The following is a 24,010-nucleotide window of genomic DNA, read 5'->3' as shown; positions in this document are numbered from 1 at the left end:
GAAGACCCTGTCGCGGTCTTTAAATCCGACAGGGTCAACCAAAGATGCCTCTCTGCCGTCACCAGGGCTGCCACAGATCGCCTTGATGGTCTACCTGGCGGCGCGGAGAGACAAATGAGCGGTTTTGCGGAGTTCACAGATGTCCTCCGCACTAAATCCCTCGCCCTCATCCAACTCCTTAAGCAGGTCAGCCTGGCATGCCCGCAACATCACCATGGTGTGCAGACATAAGCCAACCCGACCTGCTGCCGCGTACCCCTTGCCGTCAGAGACGACGCAGCGTCAGGGGACAGATAGCTCGCAAGCGTCTGTTCCACACGCGGCATCGCTCTGTAACCGCGCTCACTCGTCCCCATCACATTACCGTAGTAATCGAATGAGGGGACGAAGAGGCGGGCCGAAATGTTTTCCCTACGACCTCGACACCTCAGTGTGGAGTTCGGGGAAAAAAGGCAGGCTCCGATGTGGTCTGAGTCTGAAACCGCAGAAAACGCTCGTATAACCCTCGCTGCGGTTCGATAAGACACTCCACAAGCTCCTCATATTGGGGTGACTGAGTGGGTGCAACATTCTCGACGCTTCCCATGTCAACCTCCTCGGAGGAAGACACAAGAAATGCCGATGCCGCTGCCCGAGGGGAAGTATTCGCAAGGCGGGCTTCCGAACTCGAGGAGCGGTCATGGGATCTGACAGGTGAGGATGGAGACAGAGACTCGCTCGTCTCCGATCCCTCCATCAGATCCCGATGCGAACCCCACGAGCACCGTCCCCGATCCGCCTCAGTGGAAGCGGGGCCAGCGCCGCAGGGAACGCCAAACACACACAAGCTGTGTGTATCCCCCGCACACAAAAAAACATTTGCAGGGAGGAACACACAGCTCGTATTGCGCTTCTCCCATATTCCTAGCCTTAAACTGGCTCTTCTTAGACAAGCTAAAGACAGACAACAGTAAATAAGACTGACAGAAACAGAGCGCTAGCTGAATGACAGAAAGCTGACGCCGGTTTCACCGCACGTGCTTTTATACCAGCTGGTCATTACGTCACCTCGCCTGTGACGTCCCTCCCATCCATTGGACAGATTTCATTGGTATTCAGAGCCGGTCACGCTGAAGGCATTCCCCAAAGCGTCTTCTGACGCAGCTCGAGTTCCTGAAGAGGAACCTGCATTACATCATAAATCTCAAGGTAAAGTTTGACCAGGTCTGAAAAACAGGTCTGAAGAGAAACCCATCACCACACTTGAATGTAAATGAAAAAGCTGATGAAGCTTAGCGCATACAGCTAACCTATATTACAAAAAGCTGCCAACTTCAGATGCCTTCAGTTTGGGAAGATATTTGTCTTGTTTTTTTCTCAGATACTGTGTCCATGGTCAGGTCAGACATGCCAACTACCACTCAGCCCAAATGCGAAGCACTTCAGATCCTTTTTGTGTGGTTTTAGCTTACACTGCTAAAGCTCACTTAGCATTTTTGTTGTTTATTGGTCTATCTGTGCGATCAATGTGAGAATAGAAAGTGTGTAGATGAGAGTTCGAGTAAATTTGTTGTCAAAAGCTGTGTGTCTGTGATGGGAGGTTGTTTTCTCACTGGTGAATGGCTTGAAGAAACTTCCTCTGATGTTTGCGTACACGGGAGTGGTCAATTTTCTTCATCAGCTTGGTGTGCTTGTATATCAGCCAAGTCTCTCGTAGAACATTCGCCGCTGCATTCTTTATCTGAGGGGACATGTCACCACAACAACAATATTAGCAACAGGAAAAGCATCTCAGGAGAAATTAATTACAAGTATAAACTCTGCTTTGCCAATACACGCACACAACCCCAAACGTCTGCCAAATTAAAGGTCCTCTTGGGAGATATTCCAGAGTGATCTGACAAAAGATTTTGTAGCGCATAATTCTGTCATCCGGTCAATTCACTATTTTGGCCCCAGACCAGCAATGTCCAATAAAAGAGGGTCAACTCTAAAGCTGTTACAAGATATCTTTATATCTTTGTGGTGAAGTTTTGAAGGACAAAAGCAAAGGTGTTTCTTCCATTCAAACAAACAAACAACCGGATGTCATTCATTTCCAATGGAGTTGCATAAAGTTGCGGTTATATGCATATGTGAAAATGTGAGCCTCAAACTGATTAAAATATTTGAACTTTTATAGTTAAACCATATGTGACTTTTCAACAAAAAGTGATATATTCTAATTAAGACAATGATTGTGATGTGAGAGTTTCCAATATCTTTTGTAAAATTGTAAAATGTGCGTTTATCAATAATTATGTCAGAAACAATTCTTTTATAATTATTACATAATTATTTACACTTATTAGGCCTAAAAATGCATTTCTTTTGGTGGTCATTTATATATTCATCTGTTTATTATCTATTCACATTACCGTGGTAAATAAGTAGAAGGTGATGGCTGCTTCAAGATCAATTTAAAAGCACTGAGGGGCTGCCACTAGGGGCAAAATGCCCCTAAAAGTGGAAAGGTGGCTTTAATCTCAGTTCCTGTACAGTTATATCAAGAAATGTAATGGTAAATTCACTCAGCATTTATTTGCACACTCAGTCAGCATTTTTTAGTACTTGATTCACTACATAAACATATTTTAACATAGTGTAGCACTATGCTAGTGCATTTAGCATCTACAGTAGTTAAACGGGATTGCAGGTGGTTAGTCAATAAGATGCAGGTTTTTGGACTGTAATACAATGTGTGAAAGGGCACAATATAATGTTTTGAGGTTCAAATATTACAGTATTTTCCCTTGAAGACCTCCTTGTGCGTTGAAAGATTTTTGTGATGTCCTGAAGGCACGAATGCTCTCTAAATCTCACATATGGCACCAGAAAAGGGAGAGGGAGAGCAAATAAAGGACAAAATTGAATAAGAGAATCTGCAGAAGAAAAATGAATGAGGAGACTTCAAAGGGGCGCCACTTCGGAGAAAAGAACAATTACATCCTCGGCGGGCAACGGAGGGACGATAGAACCTTCCCGCTTTTAATAAGCTCCTGATTTGACAGTATTCCTCCACCCATAGGGCAGCACCAGGCTTTTTTTTAAGCACTGTGTCTGGATTTAGCACTGCGCAGCTCTGATTAATTAACAGTGATCATTGTATTTAATAATACAAGAGTAGGAGCTCTGGCCCAACCTCAATGCAGGTCTCATTTATGAGAAGGGCAAGTTAGAGAATGAGAGAGGGAGAAAGATGATACCAGATATAATTTAGGCAGGGATGCTCTTAGCAGTCTACAAGTGGAGTTTTCTGGAATCTGGAATCCAAATGACATTGAAGCAGTATTATAGTGATTACAAATAATGCTACTACAAATAAATAACACCGTTCAGAACAGCTCTTTTATATCTCCTAAATATACAAACTAGATCATACAATATATTTACATACATACGACCATTACCGACTATTTAGGCAAGATCCACATTGTCCTACCACATTTTTAAGCACATTATTCAGTATGTGATTAGACAGTCTATTTAATAAAAAAAAAATCTTAAAGAATTAAAAATATATATTTAAAATGCATTAAATAATAATAAAAAACAATTGTACATAGTTTCAAAATATATATTTTTGGTAAATATATTTTTTTCATATTGGTAAATTTTCACATTTTTAAGTACTAATCACTATTTCTTTTAAAAACACATATCGCTTAAAAAATTACATATGATAGTATTTTATTTGCTTGTCATTTTAAAACATTTAAGATTCTCAATTTTTTTTTGGCTACAACAATATTCAAAAGCCCCATGACTTTTTCCAGATATTTCAGAGCTCAACATCACAGCTTTTTCAGGTCCTAATATCACATTTTTTAAATTAGGCTACCTTATACAGTGGGGAAAAAAATAATTTGATTAGTTTGCCCACTGACAAAGAAATGATCAGTCTATACTTTTAATGGTAGGTTTATTTTAACAGTGGAAGACAGAATAACAACTAAAAAAAAAAAAAAAAAAAACGCATTTAAAAAAATGTATGAATTGATTTGCATTTTAATGAGTGAAATAAATATTTGACTCCTTCGCAAAACATGACTTAGTACTTGGTGGCAAAACCCTTGTTGGCAATCACAGAGGTCAGATGTTTCTTGTAGTTGGCCACCAGGTTTGCACACATCTCAGGATGGATTTTGTCCCAATCCTCTTTGCAGATCCTCTCCAAGTCATTAAGGTTTTGAGGCTGACGTTTGGCAACTCGAACCTTCAGCTCCCTCCACAGATTTTCTATGGGATTAAGGTCTGGAGACTGGCTAGGCCACTCCAGGACCTTAATGTGCTTCTTCTTGAGCCACTCCTTTGTTGCCTTGGCCGTGTGTTTTGGGTCATTGTCATGCTGGAATACCCATCCACGACCCATTTTTAATGCCCTGGCCCTGACGGTACATGGCTCCGTCCATCGTCCCTTTGATGCGGTGCAGTTGTCCTGTCCCCTTAGCAGAAAAACACCCCCAAAGCATAATGTTTCCACCTCCATGTTTGACGGTGGGGATGGTGTTCTTGGGGTCATAGGCAGCATTCCTCCTCCTCTAAACACGGCGAGTTGAGTTGATGCCAAATAGCTCGATTTTGGTCTCATCTGACCACAACACTTTCACCCAGTTCTCCTCTGAATTATTGGCAAACTTCAGACGGGCCTGTACATGTGCTTTCTTGAGCAGGAGGACCTTGCGGGTGCTGCAGGATTTCAGTCCTTCACGGCGTAGTGTTTTACCAATTGTTTTCTTGGTGACTATGGTCCCAGCTGCCTTGAGATCATTGACAAGATCCTCCCGTGTAGTTCTGGGCTGATTCCTCACCGTTCTCATGATCATTGAAACTCCAAGAGGTGAGATCTTGCATAGAGCCCCAGACCGTTATTTTGTGTTTCTTCCATTTGTGAATAATCGCACCAAGCTGCTTGGCGATGGTCTTGTAGCCCATTCCAGTCTTGTGTAGGTCTACAATCTTGTCCCTGACATCCTTGGACAGCTCTTTGGTCTTGGCCATGGGTGAAGAGTTTGGAATCTGACTGATTGCTTCTGTGGACAGGTGTCTTTTATACAGTCAGGTAACAAAATGAGATTAGGAGCACTCCTTTTAAGAGAGTGCTCCTAATCTCAGCTCCTTACCTGTATAAAAGACACCTGGGAGCCAGAAATCTTGATAATTGATAGGGGATCAAATACTTATTTGACTCATTAAAATGCAAATCAATTAAAAACTTTTTTGAAATGCGTTTTTCTGGATTTTTTGTTGTTATTCTGTCTCTCACTGTTCAAATAAACCTACCATTAAAATTACAGACTGATAATTTATTTGTCAGTGAGCAAACATACAAAATCAGTAGGGGATCAAATCATTTTTCTCCCCACTGTATATCCATGTTTCCCAAAATCACGATGTAAAAGAACAAAATGTTTGGTCGATTTAGCTTATTTTATTGTTTGTTTTTTTGTCTTATTTTAAATCATTTTCATTTTGAGTCCCTTTTGAAAATTTGCTGACAGCCCCTAGTTGAGAACCACTGATTTAATCAAAACTGTTTTAAAAGAGTTAATCAACAAACCATTTGCGCCACCTACAGTTTCAACAGGTTTGATTGATTATTATGTTTATTTGAGAGTCAACATCTTAACCAACCATAATGACCTCTTCATACAGTATTGCCGTATAGTTTTTTCACATGGCAATTACTACTACTGTAGGTACAGTACAATCAATCAGAGACAAGAGGCCGAGAAAGACTGTCAGAGAGGTCAAAACAGTTGCAAGAGGACGTCAAACAGAAAGAGGCAGAGGGCAGGGAACTGTAATGAAGTCTGGGCCATCATTGTTGAGCCTTAGCATTACAGCAGTTGCCAGACCAGCTCACCTCAATCTACAACTGCCAATTCAATCATAGAACATTTCACCAAGAAAAAAAGTAAGTGTACCTTTAAACCTTAAAATGTACCTTAAAATAACCTTTAAAAAGAATAATTGCATTAAAGGAAAAAAATGTTTACAACCCTCATGAATGCATATTTATACTTGAAGACTCGCTTTTACAAGTGTGATAAGTTAGAAAGTGCATTGAATATATTTACCACTTCTGAAAACTTGTGAAAATGGTACCAACGTGATTAAAAAATCGGAACACTTAATAAAGAGAACATTAGCATTTCTATTTAAAGGTAGTTTGTGGTAAACAATTCTGGCCTGAGAAGCCAGTCTGTCTTCACCGTACTGTCAGTTCCTCCTGACAGCGAGACGGAGGAACACCCTGCACCCTGTCATCCAGTTAAAGGTAAACCTTTTGCCACCATGTCTCCACAGCAACAGGTTTGTGAGGTCAAAGTTGCAAGCACATTTTTTTCTCTTTTAGTAGAGGTTTGTAACAATAGTAGCTGCAAACCCAATGCATGAAGATGATTGCCACAGTAATGCTACAGCATTTATCGATCTCTCTTTCTCTCTTTCCCTGACAGCCTGTTAAACTGAGGCAATTGAGTGAGCGTGAGGTAATAAACTTAAAAAAAAAAAACAGGCATTTACTGTAGCTGCTCATCTGAAGCAGCACTCCACTGCTAAAGTGATATTTTTTAATCTGCGTTGCAATTATTGATCACCAGTCTTCTAGTCAATGATGTTGGCCATGATGTTGCCTACATATTTGATACAGGGAGCTATTTCTGAGTCCTTCAAGTACATAAAAAATTTAAAAGGACCAAAGAGAGAGAACTGGTGCATGCATATGCTTTTTTGAGTATAAAGCTGTGTCTATGTGTACATTTAGTGACTCGTGTATATATGTGTGTGTGTGTGTGTGTGTGTGTTTACCCGTTTGGTGAGCTGTGTGTCCATCATAAAGTTGTGCACATGCTTCTCTGCTTTTGTCAATTCAAGCTTCCTGGCTACCACGGCAACAACCAAAGCAGTGCATCCTGCTCCCTGCGAGAGACAAGAGATGAGGTCAAGGTGAGAGAACACACACACACAGATGCATGAAAACATTACATACTTGTATCATAAGCAGAGGTTACATGGAACAACATGAATGATAATAAATAAGGGATTTCCAATGGATAAGCTATGGAAACATTAACTCCAGTTCATTCCAGATGAGAGAGCATTAGAAAGAGACAAAACAAACAACTGTTTGTGAAGTGGTTTAAGTAAAAGTAGCTAAATTACAAATATGTCAGGCAAAATCATAAGAAAAAAATTTAATAATAAAAATACATATTTTGCTTCAAGAAAATGAAGACAATTTTAGGGCTATTAGGGTTTTTTGCGGTGTTACATTCCGTGGTGTCATGCACCTGTTTCTTTTAACCAGGGGAACCAGTGGCAGTTCTGTATACTTGGTGCCCTAGGGGAGACAAGGCATGACCAAATGGAAAAAAAAACTTTTTGAAGACTGACTCTAGTTGTACAGGTTTTTGTTTTTAGTATGAAAGAGGACCAGTTTCGAATCTTTACCTAACATATAGCAGCTTTGATGTTTAAATAATATCTCCTTTTGAGATATTGTTTAAATGTTTGGGGTCTGTACAATTTTTAATGAATTGGAAAAAAGTCTCTTAAGCTCACCAGGCTGCATTTATTGATCAAATATACAGTAAACAATTACAATTCATAATAACTTAATGTAATTTAAAATAAAATTTGTGATGAAAAAGATTAATTGTCAGCAGTCATTGCTCCAGTTTTCAGTGTCACGTGCAGAAATCATTCTAATAGTCAAGAAGCATGTATTATTATCAGTGTAAAACAGTGTTGCTTAATATTTCTGTGAAAATTGTCATTCTTCAGTTTATTTGAAATAACATTTTGTAACATTATAAATGTCTTGATCATTTTAATTACATCCTTGCTAACAAAGTATTAAGTTCCTTAATAAAAAAATATATTACTGACCCCAAACTTTTGAATGGTAATGTATACAGACACAGACACATTAAATTTACCCTTAATTCTCATATGTGAAAAAAACAAAATTATCTTTCATGCTATGCAATATATATATATATATATATATATATATATATATATATATATATATATATATACATACAGTATATATATATATATATATATATATATATATTCAAGATTCAAGATTTGTATTCGTCACAATTATACAGAGTATAACCAGCAGTGAAATGTAAGTCAGGTCCGCTCACAGGACAGTGCAATTGTATAGACAAATATTAAGAAAAAGAAAAGTAGAAAAAAATTAAAAAGAATAAAATAAAAGATAAAAAAATATAAATATAAATGTGCAGTTCAGTATGTTGTTGACATAAATAGTAATATAACAGGAATGTGCAAAAGAATGTGCAAAAAAAGTTGTACAGGGTATTTAAATGGCAGCATATGAGGTAGAAAAAATTATGAATAGCTTATTGATATAGTGATGTTAACATGGAGTCAAGTGATGTTATGACACAGAGTTAGAGTTTAGGAGCCTGATGGCCTGGGGGAAGAAGCTCCTCCTAAGTCTCTCAGTTTTCGCCATCAGGCTATGGAAGCGCTTACCAGATGGAAGCAAAGTGAATAGTCGGTTACCAGGGTGATTTGAGTCCTTGAAGATTTTGACAGCTCTACTTTTGCAGCGTTTGAGGTAGATGTCCTGCAGAGAGGGGAGAGCAGACCCGAGATGCGCTCAGCTAAGTGCACAACTCTCTGTAGTGCTTTGCAGTCCTGATTGGAGCTGTTTCCATACCACACTGAGATGCACTGAGTCAATACACTTTCTATGGTCCCTGAATAGAAAGTTTTCAGGATTACTGGTGAGACCCTGAATTTCCTCAGCTGTCGCAGATGGTACAGTCTTTGCCTGGCTTTCTTAACCTGTGTTTGGATGCGTGTAGTCCAAGTCAGGTTCTCAGAGATGTTTACACCGAGGTACTTGAAGCTACTCACCCTCTCCACAGGGGTCCCACTGATCATAAGAGAAGTGTAGGGCTGCTGCTGTCTCTTCCTAAAGTCCATGATCAGCTCTTTAGTTTTGCTCACATTCAGAGAGAGACAGTTGTCCTGGCACCATGACGTAAGTCTCTCTACCTCATCCAAGTATGCGGTCTCATCGTTGATGGAGATGAGGCCCAGGACCACAGTATCATCAGCGAATTTGATAATAGATGTGGAGCTGTGAGAGGACACGCAGTCATGCGTGTAGAGAGAGTAGAGCAGGGGACTCAGGACACAGCCCTGTGGGGCTCCTACGTTCAGGGTGATGGAGTTTGAGGTGAACTGGCCAACTTTCACCACTTGAGGTCTGCTGGTGAGGAAGTCTTGAATCCAGTCACAGAGTGAGGCCAAGGCCTGTGAGTTTAGATGCCAGCTTGATGGGGACTATAGTGTTGAAAGCTGAGCTATAGTCAATGAATAGCAGCCTTACATAATTCCCATTGTTGCTGTACAAGTGTGTGAGGGAAGAGTGGAGGACGTGAGAGATGGCATCGTCCGTAGATCTGTTTGGGAGATAGGCAAACTGAAGAGGGTCCAAAGTATCAGGGATGGAGGAGCAGATGTGGCTTTTTACAAGTCTCTCAAAAACCTTCATGACTAAAGATGTGAGGGCAACTGGGCGATAGTCATTCAGGCAAGAGGGTTTATTGTTCTTAGGCACAGGGATAGTCAGAGAGGAATACAATTTCAGTTCAAGAAGAGAGAAACAATAGTTCAGCACAGAAAGAGAAGAGGTCTGGGAAAAAAGATGGAGTGTAAAGCCAGGAGAAGAGGAGGTGAGGTGTTAATGAGGTCGCAGAGCTACTAATAAGAAATTAATTTGAATTAAAAAGCGACTAATGAAAGTGTGTGCGCTTCCTATGACTGTGTATGGCATATATGTGTACAGTGTGTGTGTGACATTAATGGAATATTTTTAAACCCAGTTGTAGGACATACAGAAGCGAAATGTCAATACAAAAATACTCTACACCCATTTCACAAGACATAAATATACAACAAACATGCCCATTTTCAAGAAGCACTTCTGTTCCCATATTCAGCACTTAATAAAACATGATGACCATCCACGAAAAACCCCTCTAGGACATCGACAAAGAGTGTATATGTGTTTCCATATGGCAGCTTGTATAAAACCATGCCCAGAAAAAAACCCACAAAACATTCATCTCTTAAAGTGACAAAAGAGTGTCAGAATGATCCATTTATCCGCATTGCAGTTTATATTTCACCTTTTTCCAGATCCGAAGGTTATTAATGTCTTGAGAAAATAAGAAAAAACACCTGCCCTCAGACCAAAATACACTGCGTTAGAGCTGACAATGCTGAATCTTCAGTTATGATGCTCAACTATAACAATCCATTAGCCATTAGCTGGTGTTTGAACGAGGAAGTGAGTTATTAGATGCTATATTGATATATAATGTCCTCAATTCCACACCTACATTTGCAGACAGGATAGACAGGTGCTCCTTGCATCCCTAAATCCTCAAGCAGCACCAAGATACTGGCAAACTAAAGCCCTGCCCAAACACTCCCATTCCCGCAGGGCAGTGGTACAGTCTAACAGAGTTGGCCTTCGATGTTGTCATAGCAACAAGTCCCATAATTCTGCCTATAGAAAGTCATCACAATCACTCTCAACAGTAAAAGAAATCACATCCAACACTCTTTCTGCTTCTCTAATACCTGTTCTATAGCGCTTCATCTCTTTAGCAGCTCACATTTAAAAATGGAAGGAACACAAGCGACATGGAAGAAACATTGGCTGCCCTTTTAAACAATTAAGACTGTGAGAATATGTTAAAAATGTCAAGATGATACAACTCTCCTGATATCATAATGAACAAAAAATGCCTCATTAAAATGTAATTCATCAAAATAAATCCTTATTACACAGTTTGGCATAATTTTTTGTTACACGTATTTATATTATTAATTCTTATATATAGTGACGCGGTATATATATATATATATATATATATATATATATATATATATTATAAATATACTGGATATTATTATTATTATTATTATTAAAAAACAGTCATGCGGTGTAGCCAACATGCAAAACTAGAAATTATATCATATATAGGATTGACTCGCTTGACTTGCAAGTCTTGCAAAATATCAGATCATTTGATATAGTTTGTTCAGGTTATAAAAATATCACCCCCAAAAAAAAGAATTATATTTATGATTTAATAATATACTTGTTAAAAATTTAATTTTGTACTATATACTTGATTGTTACACCACATTGCATATTAGTATCATTCAATTTAAATTATTCTTGAAAATGTTAAAAATGTTTGGTCACACTTTATTTTAAGATCCAATTAACTATTAACAAACCATTAACTATGACTTTTGCCTAAATATACTCCTAATTTGCTGCTTATTAATAAGTTTAGGTATTAAGTAGGATTAAGGATGTAGAATATGGTCATTCAAAATATGTTCTTTATAAGCAGTGTTGGGGAAAGTTACTTTTAAAAGTAATGCATAACAATATTGCGTTACTCCCTAAAAAAGTAAAAAAACTAATTACGTTACTTAGTTACTTTTTATGGAAAGTAATGGGTTACGTTACTTTCGCATTACTTTTTAAATATGAGCAGGGCTTGATTGATTGTTTTTAATATAAGTTCTATTTATAGCAAATGTAAAAGCCCTTTCACACCAAAAAGTGTAATGAATAAACCTCAAGCTGAAGGAAAAGTAAATTCACATCTGTACAGTAGAACGCAGGAGAAAATGGTACGATACTCTTCAGCAATAAAAAAAACAATGAAGCACAATTGTTAGTTTATCTAAAGTCATTTTTGCTTATTAATATGGTTGAACTGGATCATCAAAGGTCAGCAGCAAAGACATCGGTTAATAAAATGAGATTAGATACATTTGTGTTATTTAAAGTATTTAATTATTGCAGATTTGCGTCATATTCTGAGTTTGCATTTCACTGTTTTAATTAATTTTGATGAATACTAAATCAGTTTTTTGCGAGTGAGATGAATTAATGCACATTCACATTTAGTATAGAACTACAGTAACATCATGTTCACACAGCGCACACAACGCCTCTGTACTTCCGATTTCTCCCAATATGGGGACAGGAGACTTTTCAGTCAATAAATGGCAAAACAAAGTAACTGGCGTTACTTTTTTGAAAAAGTAACTCAGATATTTTCTTGTTAATTATAAAGTAATGCGTTACTTTACTAGTTGCTTGGAAAAAGTAATCTGATTACGTAACTTGTGTTACTTGTAATGCGTTATCCCCAACACTGGTTATAAGCACTAATAAACAAGTAAAAATGCACAAAGTTTCTTGTAAGGGGTAGGTTTAGGTGTAGGGTTGGTGTAGGGCGATACGGAAAATACGGCTTGTACAGTATAAAAACAAAAGAAGACTATGGAAAGTCCCCACAATTCACAAAAACAAACCTGTGTGTGCGTGTGTGTGTGTGTGTGTGTGTGTTTGTGTAAGTGTGTGTGTAATCAAGAGGGAAAGATGAAGATTTCAAAAAACTCCCAAAATGAAAACAAACTGAAAAAGAACCGTCACATCACGTTAACCATATTTTTCCTCTGTAGTCTCTCTGTGAGGATATTTAGAGACACTGAAACTGACAGTATGTGAACAGGAAGAACAAATACTCCAAACACAGCAACAGAGAGGAGAGAAACGAGAGAAAGTGACCTCTACTAACAGATATTTACAATCTGCAAACTCAACATCAAAATAAACACATCTAAACAGTTGCTATACACCACCTGTCAAGCTTTCCTCAAGCACAGAGACATACTCTGGGCTCTGAGAGAGAGATTATAGCAAGAAATACCTGGGGCTTACATTAAGATAATGCCATTGTACTGTAAGCTAATCAGGCAGAACAATGGCAGCCCGCAACAGCCTCAAAGCTGAACAAATGTGCCATCCCAGAATACACAAAATAATTCATCCTAAAAACACTCGATGTTTGCACGCTGGTGTGTCCTGGTGTTTGCTAACAGACAGGGTTAGTGAGACTGTGGTTGGTGTGCAGGTCTGGGTTTCTAGAAGTAAGATAGCGAGTAGGAAAACATATCTTTAGACTGTCCATTGTTGCCGTGGGTGTGCAACCTCTGTGCTATGTGTGTGTGTGTGTGTTTTTACCATAATTCCTGTGAGCAGACACACTCCCTTGCCACAGTAGGTGTGAGGCACCATGTCTCCGTATCCAATGGAGAGGAAGGTGATGGAGATGAGCCACATTGCCCCCAAAAAATTACTAGTCACATCCTGAGCATCATGATACCTGAGAGAGAGAAAAAAGAAACTGAGGTTCAGGTGGGAAAGATTTGATTATTGAAGGAAACTTTGAACAGGTTCTGCCTGTGGAAGGTATGGAGAAGCAATAACTGGATGTGAAAAAGGCACAAATATCACATCAAAGTTTTTGCATCAAATACTTTCATACGTTTCCATTCCTTAATCTGATTTGCAAAGCACTCTGAAGGAAAACTGTTTGCCCACAGGCATTTCGAGGAACTTAAATGTTTGTTATACCTTTGAATTAGCATAAAACACAAAAATCCTAAAATAAAATAAAATAGAATCAAATCAAATCAAATCAAATAAACACATTAGGGTTTCCCCCATCCAGCTCATATTTATATATTCATACGTTCAGCCAAGGTAACATCATTAAAAAAAGTAATGTCATTTCAGACTATTTTGATGAAGAATTAAAACAATTCATTTTAAAATTAAGACAAATATTTTTTGTTTGCAGAGAAAACCATTAGACTTTCTACAGAGAATTTTGAGAGTGTGAGAGCAGGCATACATATATATAATAATTATATATTTTTTTGACCTAATGAATTGTGTAGACCAAGAATGTACGAATGTAAGAATTTTACGAAGCTATGAGAATACTTTTTGTGTGCAAAGTGTGTAATGATTTTATTCAACAATTTCTTCTCTTCCCAGTCAGTCTTTGCCACATGTTCAGGAGAGTATCACGATTCATGCGCGTGGTTCTGCAGACACGGGAACCAGCGTTCTGAACATGCACACTGTACATAAAACGAGTCTTCGTAAACTTGTCTAAAGATATCGACAGAGAGGATGACTTTTTTTTTGCTTTTTTTTGCCCAGCCTTACTTATTTGAAGCAGAATATGCAGACGATAAACTTAAAGGGGTCATATTATGCTTTTTTAAAGATTTGGTGTATTTTATTTTGTGCATTTGGTGTAACAGAATATGTTGACATGCTTTAATGTTCAAAAAACAAAGTATTTTTCAAATACTGTACATTATTGTATTTCCTCCATGCCCCGCCTCTCTCAAACTCTTCGTTTTCTACAAAGTCCCTCTTTCCGACATGCGCAGTCTGCTCTGATTGGCCAACTGGCATAGTGCATTGTGATTGGCCGAACACCACAAGATCTTGTCGGAAATGTAACGCCCCTTCCCATAATCGCGAGCTTCAGCTTTTAAAATAAAAATAAAGACAGTTAATAATGTCCTTAGTTTTACCATCAGTTCAAGTCCGAGAGGGAACAGAGTCGCATGACACAGTGATGATGCTCGTATGTATTTGCAAACAAGCCGCGATTAAGACAGCTGACTCCACTGTGATGTGACCCTCTCTCTCTCTCTCTCTCTCTCTCTCTCACACACACACACGCACACACACACACACACACACACACACAATGCGCAAAACTCTGCATTTGAACAGTAAATAGCAAATGCTTAAACTAATAACAAAACTTACTTACAGTTGCTGATTCAGAAGAGCCAGATTGTCATAGCAAAGTCAGAATTACCTCCTCTCCTAGGTTCACGAAACTGTCGTTCATAAAATGTGTTGTGATAACATCTGGGTTGTGCTGTTCTGTTGTAAGTAATCTTAATGATTCCTAAATGCATCTACTTTCGGAAGGCCAAATAAAATGCTTTTGTTTTTAGCCTAGAAACACACAGCATCTCCCTGTCCCTGGCTGCATCAACACTACTGTGGTTTCTGAAACCACGCCTTTTCTCTTTGCGTGAACATTTGGGCGGCATTACGCAAAATTTTCCACATCGTGACGCAGACATGTGGGGGCGTGTTTGAATGAGCCGTTTTACGGGGGCGTGGCAAAGTCTTACCTTTGATACAGAATATCTCTTTGGTTTTGAGACTTTAGTCTTTGCAACTTCAGGGATCTTATCTATGCACAATCAGCTTGTAACACTCCAAAGAGAAAAGTTAAGTGAGATGCATGTTCTACATCAGAACGCTGGATCCTGTGTCAGCAGCATCACACACATGCGTTGTGATGCTCTTGTGAACGTGCATCAAAGACTGACACGGAAGGGAAGAAATTGTTGAATAAAGTCATTGTGTTTGTTTTCTTTGTGCGCAAAAAGTATTCTCGTATCTTCATAAAATTACAGTTGAACTACTGATGTCACATGGACTATTTGTAATGATGTCCTTTCTACCTTTTTGGGCTTTGAACATGTCAGTTACGTTATTGTCTTTCCAGGGTCAGAAAGAGCTTGGATTACATCAAAAAATATCTTAATTTGTTTTTCTGAAGATGAATGAAGGTCTTACGGGTTTGTAACGACATGAGGGTGAGTAATTAATGACAGAATTTTCATTTTTGGGTGAAGTAACCCTTTAAGGCATCATATATCAACCTCGCAAGAACGTAGTTGAAATAAATTAATCCAGTTAGGAGGAGGTCTGAAGTCCACTGTGTGTGTTCTGGACTGAGTAAGAGAAGCCCACAGCCTGCAGGGAGACTCCTCCTCTGGAAAGGGTCTTTAACACGATGACTTTGAGTGCAGTGCATAAAAATAGAGTAGATCCCTGTAGGCTCATCTCACAACAACACTGCCTTGATCAGATGTGGCAATTCAAATGCGCAAACCGTCACTCATATCACGCTGCTCGAGCCTGCTGCTATCAAAATAATCATCAAACCTCAGGTCCCCAATCTGGGGAACCCTCAATATTTGAAAGTGTCAACCCCGAGACTAACACACATTTAGAGTTTGTAACCATGACAACACGCCTGGTAGAGTCAGAAACACCCACTCACTGGCCTGAGGGCCTAGTTTATCCCGTGACCCTTTTAAGACGCAACTTGGGAAATCTGTTAATGCACATCGCGTTTGGCTGCTGTACGGAGTGCATGAGTGTCTGGAAAAGGAGGAACACTGTTTAGATAGACAGGTCTTCTGGAAACAAGGGTGTGAATGAAAGTGCCCCTTTTCTGTCTCTTTCTTTAATTCGATCCCTCTTTCACGCTGGTCTCTTTTCCTCCCCACAGAAGAGCTGATGTGTAGAACGAGTGTTTGCACACCTCAAGCGGTGTATTATCTTCCAGGCAGTGCCACTTATTGGTGTGGATTTAGGTGAGTCCTCATTAAGCATAAGAAACTCGACAGCGTCTAGACAAAAAGGTGCAGTTGGAAACACAATGATTCATTTGTTAATTCTTCCTCACGCTCGTTCTCTCTCTCACCTCTCACACACTCTTACGGTCCAGGCAGCGATGATCCACAGGGAGATACTGAAGACCAGCAGCACCGTGCCCGGGCATATGGTCATCAGTGTCTTCATCACAAACCGTGTGTTAAAGTGCACCTGATAAGAAAACCAGTCATATGTTAGTGATTCCTTTCAGCCTGGATGTCATTCATCACTGTCACACTAGATGAAGTTACACGACTTACAACAAATTTGCAAGAAGCTTTTACTGATCGATAGAAGTGGCTTATAATGCTTCTAAACTAGCAAACATTATATCATGAACATGAAAAATTATACCTATGGTTTCTAGCAGGAATTCTCAAATTTTATTTGTCAACCCCTTTGACCAAAAATACATTCTTGAAGTTAACATCTAGAAAAAACAGTGTAATTTTACCAGTATAACTATTATAGAGTAGGGGTGTAAGAAAATATTGATACACGTGAGTATAGCGATATTTTGTTTGGCGATACTGTATCGATTCTCAAAAATGGAATATCAATATTTAAAAAACAAAATCATACAAGATTCATGGCAGTTGTTTCGTTTTGAGTTCATATCCCAATCGCTAGATAGCAGATAGCAGATCCCAATCGCTAGATATCTTCATCTCTGAACTTAAACAGGTGACAGGAAATACTAGCATTAGGGCACGCCACTAATGTTAGTGTTAATATAGTTCGCTGCCAGTAATGGCGGATGAAAAAATTGTTCCAACTCCCATTTCGGTGTACAAAGTTGAAGTGTGGCGTAGTAACGTCCACCCCGGGACTGTGGCACGGGCACCACCTCAATTCTGCTGCTTGCCGCGTCTCATGTGAAGAGCCTTCGCGCGGGGCACAGTGGGTGCTAGGGTCGCTACACGGCTGCAGCTTTCTCTCGTTTTGGGGGGCGTTTGCCATTTGGGCAGTTGGGGGCGGTGCTTACGTTGCAATCTCTGCGATTCCATGCAAAACATAAATACAAACTGAAAAACCTGATAAATCCAAGTTGAAAGGTTCTGAGAATGTTCAACATCTGTAGTTATTGTATTGTTTTACAATTGTTTTGTTTTCTTTAGAAATCCTGCAAGCACTTTATTTTGTGTTGATATTAAGCAGATGTAATTTTTTGTTCGAATCAAAATGTTATGACATTGTATGTTACAACTGTAAACTTAAACTGTGAACATTTAAAGCAGGGTCTAAATATATATATGGTATTTTTATCAAATACATTTTATGCATTTAACTAAAGAATCCTGCAAGCACAATTTTCTCCCTTTACTTGACTGCATAGAAGTTGTTTAATAACATTGAATGTTATAGGGACTGATTATTGCAAATGCAGATCCCACTGTGTTCTGGTTAAATACTTTTTATTTATTTATTTTTTATATTTTCCTAAGGTTTGCATATGGTGGTGTGTTCGTAATGACAGCTTTCCTAAAAACATATCCTATTCCTAAAATAAGAAATATCCCAATATATCGCCATGCTTACAGTATCCCTGCAACCCCTGTCTCGTGATACGTATCGTATCATCAGATTCTTGCCAATACACAATCCTATACTATTACAGAGACACTCTTATATTTTTTTATAATATTTTGAAATATTGTTTGTTATTTTGCCATGTTGTTTATTTTTTGTAAGTTCTGTATTTGTTATAATTTTAATGAAAGTTACATAAATTTTACTGTATAATTTTTTTAATTTTATAAGCATATATACAGTACATCAGGGTTTTTAATATGCCGTTACAGTTTTTATTAAAGTACATTATAGTATGTTATTTTAGTCCATCAAATTAAACTAAATGAAAATGTTGACTATGGGAAACTATCTGAAAAACGGTTTAAATTTATTTTACCTAGTGATTGTTTTATTTCGCACAACGAGCATGTTTTTTTTTAGTTTTAGTTTTAATAACCTTTCAATAAACACACTGACATGTTCACAGATCTCTGATGTTAGTTAGTGCACACATGACATGCAGGTAAATGAATAAAATAATGAATCTTTTTAGTGTTTTACTTTGTTTTTAATTTTAAAATATATATTTTTTTATTTAGATTTTTTTTATTATTATTTACTTATTTATTAGCTATTCCTGTGACCCTATCGAGGACAAACTTTGGAAAATGGATGAATAGGTAGTTATTAGCAACCTGCAGTTCCCCTCAGTTTGGGAATCCCTAGTTCATAGTAAATAAATTTATGCAGGTTCTTCTTGAACTACCAGCAAAATTTCAACTTAATAATAAAGTTGTAAGTTTCTTATATGAGACAGGTTGTTGAATGCACATCAAACACTTATATATACCTATAGCACACTTATGAAGCCTGAAAGCAGTTTTATATGAAAAGAGAAGTAAAACAATATTATTATATAAATACAAACTGATCTAAATAAAATTTGACATTGACTGGTTGATAGTTTTAAAGCCAATTTACTTTCTAAAAATTACTAAATAAATGAGAAGACATATTTTCCTCTCCAAAAAGGCAGTATAAGATGCTGAGGTGGTGGAGACAGGGTCCCTTTGTCCCTTATGGTGGTCTTATTCATATCAAGACCATCAAAAGCTCACATTTGGCCTTATATTTGTTGAAGCAGTTGCACTTGGAAACATCTGACTGAGATCAAAAGTTGTGTGATGTCTTTGTTCAAAAATAATCACTGTGACTTGAACTATTATAATTAATTTGAAATACTAGCTGTGCTCTTACTGAAATCTACAAGAAACCCAAATTCCACCTCCACGGTTTTTCTTTTTTTTTTCTTTTTCATTTTCAACTCAGTTTGAATCTAATGTTTGAAGAACAAGAAGTGCTGCCAATGTTTGCTTGTACACTATTTCATCTATACTTGACTGAAAACAATAATATTCATTATCGTCATCATTATGATTGATTTGTTTTACTTAAAAGAAAGGGCAGCTCTCCAGAGGGAAGGCGGAGATCTCTAAGCTAAGATGGACCACACGATCATTAATGATAAAACAGCACATGAGAGGAAAGAGAATCTGCATTTACATCTCTTTGAAACAAGAGCTTCTCTCAAAGGACAAAGTGATTACCCTCTCCAATCAGCCATTCAAATTAAAGTACATCGGGACTCTTTTCACCTGTTTCTGGTTATTTTAATGGCACCCAAGGACAAAACTCAAACTTTGAACTATCAAACACTTGACAGCCACAGCAGTCATTCTTCAGTCTCTCTTAACCACAAAGCTGAAGAGATACACAATATTAAGAGACATCAATCAGCCATCTAAAGGAGAGCCGAGATAACCCTGCTTGAAAAACACAGCCATCTATCATAAAATCCATTACTGCACAAAATTCATCAGTCACATCAACTGACAACGAGCTGTGATGCTGCATCCTAACAATGCAAAAACAATTAGCTGAAGCTTCTGGGCAAAGCTGAACTTCAACTGAAGCTACGTCTGAATGCTAGTTCACTCCGACCCAGCAAATGCCAACATACAGTGCCCTCCAAAAGTATTGGAACAGTAAAGACAAATTTGCTCTGTTGGCTGTGGAGTCAAGACATTTACAAATATGATTAAAAGATGAATATGAGACAAAACTACAGAATGTCACATTTTATTATTGGGTGATTCAACACACAGATGTTTTACCAGCTAAGAAGTTCAGCACTTTTAGAGTTTCATCCCCCTATCTGATGTGAGCATAAGTATTGGATCAGCTGCCTCACAGATCAGCTGTGTCCTGTTGCATTAATTCTTCAGATATTAAAAGCAGGGAATGTGTCGTATCACTTATATTCATTACTTCTGTATTCTGAATGCCACATTCGATGATGACACACAAACAAGGATGAAGACGAGGGAGCTGACTTTGAGAGAAAAGCAGGCAATTTGGATGCTAAAAGAAAAGAGGAAGTCAATTAGAGCTCTAGCAAAAATAAAGGGCATGGATAAATCAAGAGTTTGGAAACCACCAGCGACACCAGCAACCAACCACGACCTGATCGGCTGAGAAAACAACAGTAGTTGATGACAGACAAATCATAAAAGCTGTGAAAATGAACCCTAAAAGACGTGTCTGTAAAATCAGCAACAACTTCCAGAAAGCTGGGGTGATGCTCTGACAATTTACTGTCCTCAGGAGACTTTGACAGAATTACAGATGCTACACAGCAAGATGCAAACCTCTGACAAGCACCAAAAATAGAAAGCAAGATTAGAGTTTGCAAAAAAGCACGAAGGTGAGCCAGAAGAGGTTTGGAAGTGTTTATGGACCGATGAGACAAAGATGAACCTTTATCTAAGTGATGGGAAAGCAAAAATGTGGAGAAAAAAAGGGAACTGCAATGATCCCAAGCATACAGCCTCATCTGTAAAGCATGGTGGAGGTGGTGTCGTGGCCTCTGGAACAGGCCCTCTCAACTTTACTGATGACTTAATGTATGATGACAGTAGCAGAATGAATTTGAAAGGGTACAAAACCATCTTGCCTACCAATATTCAAGAAAATGCCACCAGATTCATTGGGAAGTGCTTCATATTGCATCAGGACAATGACCCAAAACACCCTGCCAGTTCAGTCAAGGAATTTATAAGGGCAAAGAAATGGAAAGTCTTAGATTGCCCAAGTCAATCTCCAGATTTAAATCCGATTGAACATGAATTTCAGCAGCTGAAGAGGAGAGTAAAGGCAGAAACTCCCCAAAACAAGCAACAACTGGGATTGGCTGCATTAAAGGCTGGGAAAAGCATTTCAAAGGATGAGACCAAGAGTCTGGTGATGTCTATGGGTCACAGACTCACTGCTGTGATTGTATTCAAGGGATCTGCAACTAAATAATAGCTTTTAATCTTTTATATCTGCCTTATGTCCAACTGTCCCAATACTTATGCTCACATCAATGAGTGGGATGAACTCTAAAAGTGCTGTTCTTTTTATTTGGTAAAACATATATGTGTTGAAACGGCTAATAATAAAATGTGACATTCTGTAGTTTTGTCTCATATTCATCTTTTAATCATATTTCCAAATGTCTTGACTTCACAGCCAACAGAGCAATTTTGTCTTTACTGTTCCAATACTTATGGAGGGCACTGTACACCAAATGGCAAATGGGTTTTGTTGGATCTACTAAATTTTAGTAGCATAACAGTAGCTCAGCTGTTTCCATAACAATGTAGCTTCTCCAATAACTAGCCACGTTTTTTCCAATATCGGCAGCGTAGTGTGACAAAATGACATCACATTATATCACATTGTGTTGTACAGATAGCATTACAGCTGAGCCAACTCAAAAGCTCTCTCCTTGATGTCCTCAGCATTGGTTTATTTAGTTTTTGTGACTCATGTGAATGAAGCAGTTCCAAAAGAAGTGTCAAGCCTCTCTTATGCAGAAGGGCATCTCCAGTCTTTGTGTCTTTTTATAATTAAATATTTAGTTAAACACTGCTGTTTGTCACTAATCTCAAATCAAGGTTAATTTAGAACCACTCTTTGTTTTTGAGCAAGAGAAATACAGTTCTTATACAATTATAAATGATCAGATAGTATTATATTAATATTTTTTTTATTATATTATAATATTCTACCAACTTAAGTAGCTTCAGTGTAGTCAGCTACTTAATAAATAATAAAAAATAATAAATTATACCTATGGGTTATAGCAGGGAAATATTGAAATATACTTGAAATATTCCCTGAAATAATAAGTTAATATTTTTTAAAAAACTATTTTAAATTATAGCTTTTATTAATATTTTAAATAACTGCCTGCCCTTAACATTTTGTTAAATTTTAGTAATTTTATTCCGCTTTTTGTTTGTTTGTTTACAGTGGCAGAATATAGTGTTATATAATCGTTTTTATTCATTTTGGTTTCAGTTTTAGTTATTTTAGTACAAGTTAAACTAAATATTTAAATTATTTTAGACAAAGTTTGTTTTACTTCAAACAACAATTCATTTTTTATGGTTTTAGTTTTAGTTCATGTAAACTAATAATCGTGCAATAAACACATTTGCATGTTCATAATCATAGTTTAGTTCAAGGGTTTTGAAAAAAAAGTGTACAAATTGTGTAAAAATGAACAAACAAATAATAAATAAATAAATACTCAAATAAGCTTAAATTTCCAGAACTTGACATAATGCTTTTATTATGCTTTCTTAAAACTGTTAAGAAATCATAAAAACAATCACAAATATTTTAGTCTATAATAAGTCCCATGTTTGTGTCTCTTTACAGGTCCCTAGCAAAGGGATCATCATATTTGGGGGTCCAAGAAATGAAAAAGTTTAAAATCCCTGGTTTCACAGACAGTTTGACTGTAGTTTGTCTAGATTTATTATTTAGTAGCCTGAAGCAGTTTTAAAGTAGCTTCGCAAAAACCACAAGTTTGGATCAGTGTGTGAACCCTATTGCTGTTTGTTGGGTCAGTGTGAACCAGCCTATAAATACAATCTGTAAACCATCAGTAAATCTGACAGGTTCATCTGTCTCAAGAGACCGAACAAACCACATAAACACACACAAAACCTCTTCCTCCAGCGCTGAAAACCACTGGTCTCTGTGCTCATGATTGTCCTCATAAAAACAAACTTTACTGCCCTCAGCCACAGCATGTACCGCGTTTTTCTCAGTTGAAGAGATTCAACTCCTGACAAGCAGTCACATTCGGATGGGACAAAGACATATTTTCCTGAGAGGATGTGTTTAAAGAATCTAGGCACAAGTGGGCCATTGAAGCCAGACAGAAAGGGAAAAGCTGGCAAGCTGATGAGGTTTGGACTAGGTTGTCTATAATACCTGAAGAAAGCTAGCCATTAGCATTCCCATTCATCTCAATGGAAGTGGCTTGGCTTGTGAAGAAACCTCCAGAAGTATGTGATTTCACGCTTTTAAGAGACCTCTCAACAGGAATCATGTGACATGCTACTTGCAAAAAACATTTAGTCAGGAATACACCATCAACCAGCAGTGGCTAATGAGGCCATGCTAACTAGCCAAAAGAAAGGAAAACCACACTCACAAACAAATTCCAGAAATGATAATTCACACCCTAAATTCTCAGTTTTGTGTTGTTGGGTTGACCTCTGACCTTGTTGAGTGCCCCTATGCTGCGGGAGGAGGCATCAGTGAAGAGCTTGCTATGTAGCAGCATGACTCGGGCGATGAGGTAGAGTCTAAGGAACATGGGTACAGACAGCACCATGTCTAGATCTGCCTCTGCCTGCGAGGGAGCGTAGGAGAAGGCCAGTCGCGCCCGCCACATGAATTTGAAGTCCCCCGGCACCGGGTGAACGGCTGAAACGATCAGCTCCAGAGCGATAAGCAGCACTCGCTCCATGGTCATGGCGATCCGCCAGTCGTCCGCACCGTTGTCAATGACAAAGAGCTGAAGGGGAAAAGTCAGAATGGGAATGTTAAACGATGAAAATTGAGCAGAATTTCCCAGCAAAGTTTCAATTTACATAATGGATATCAAATTTGCATTCAGTCTTTTAAAAGTGCTCGAGGGAACACGGCAGTCACTAACTGTAA

At 38.1% G+C, this 24,010-nt stretch overlaps 1 protein-coding gene across 1 annotated transcript in view; it reads right to left on the bottom strand.

Moving 5' to 3' along the window:
- The window catches only part of LOC306877707 (small conductance calcium-activated potassium channel protein 3-like), a gene marked incomplete at its 5' end in the record, with an annotated part of 48,197 nt that overhangs the window by 9,786 nt on the left and 14,401 nt on the right, over positions 1 to 24,010 (bottom strand). Inside the window, 5 exons of the mRNA XM_079429626.1 lie at positions 1,593 to 1,720; positions 6,832 to 6,942; positions 13,130 to 13,271; positions 16,485 to 16,606; positions 23,568 to 23,864. Of these exons, the coding sequence (XP_079285752.1) occupies positions 1,593 to 1,720; positions 6,832 to 6,942; positions 13,130 to 13,271; positions 16,485 to 16,606; positions 23,568 to 23,864 (800 nt within the window). The remainder of the gene's footprint in view (positions 1 to 1,592; positions 1,721 to 6,831; positions 6,943 to 13,129; positions 13,272 to 16,484; positions 16,607 to 23,567; positions 23,865 to 24,010) is intronic.

The sequence above is a fragment of the Barbus barbus genome (genome assembly GCF_936440315.1).
Source record: "Barbus barbus genome assembly, chromosome: 12".
In the NCBI taxonomy this organism is placed as follows: Eukaryota; Metazoa; Chordata; class Actinopteri; order Cypriniformes; family Cyprinidae; genus Barbus; species Barbus barbus.
The sequence above is the reverse complement of the archived record's forward strand: the minus strand, read 5'-3'. Positions and strand labels throughout refer to the sequence as shown.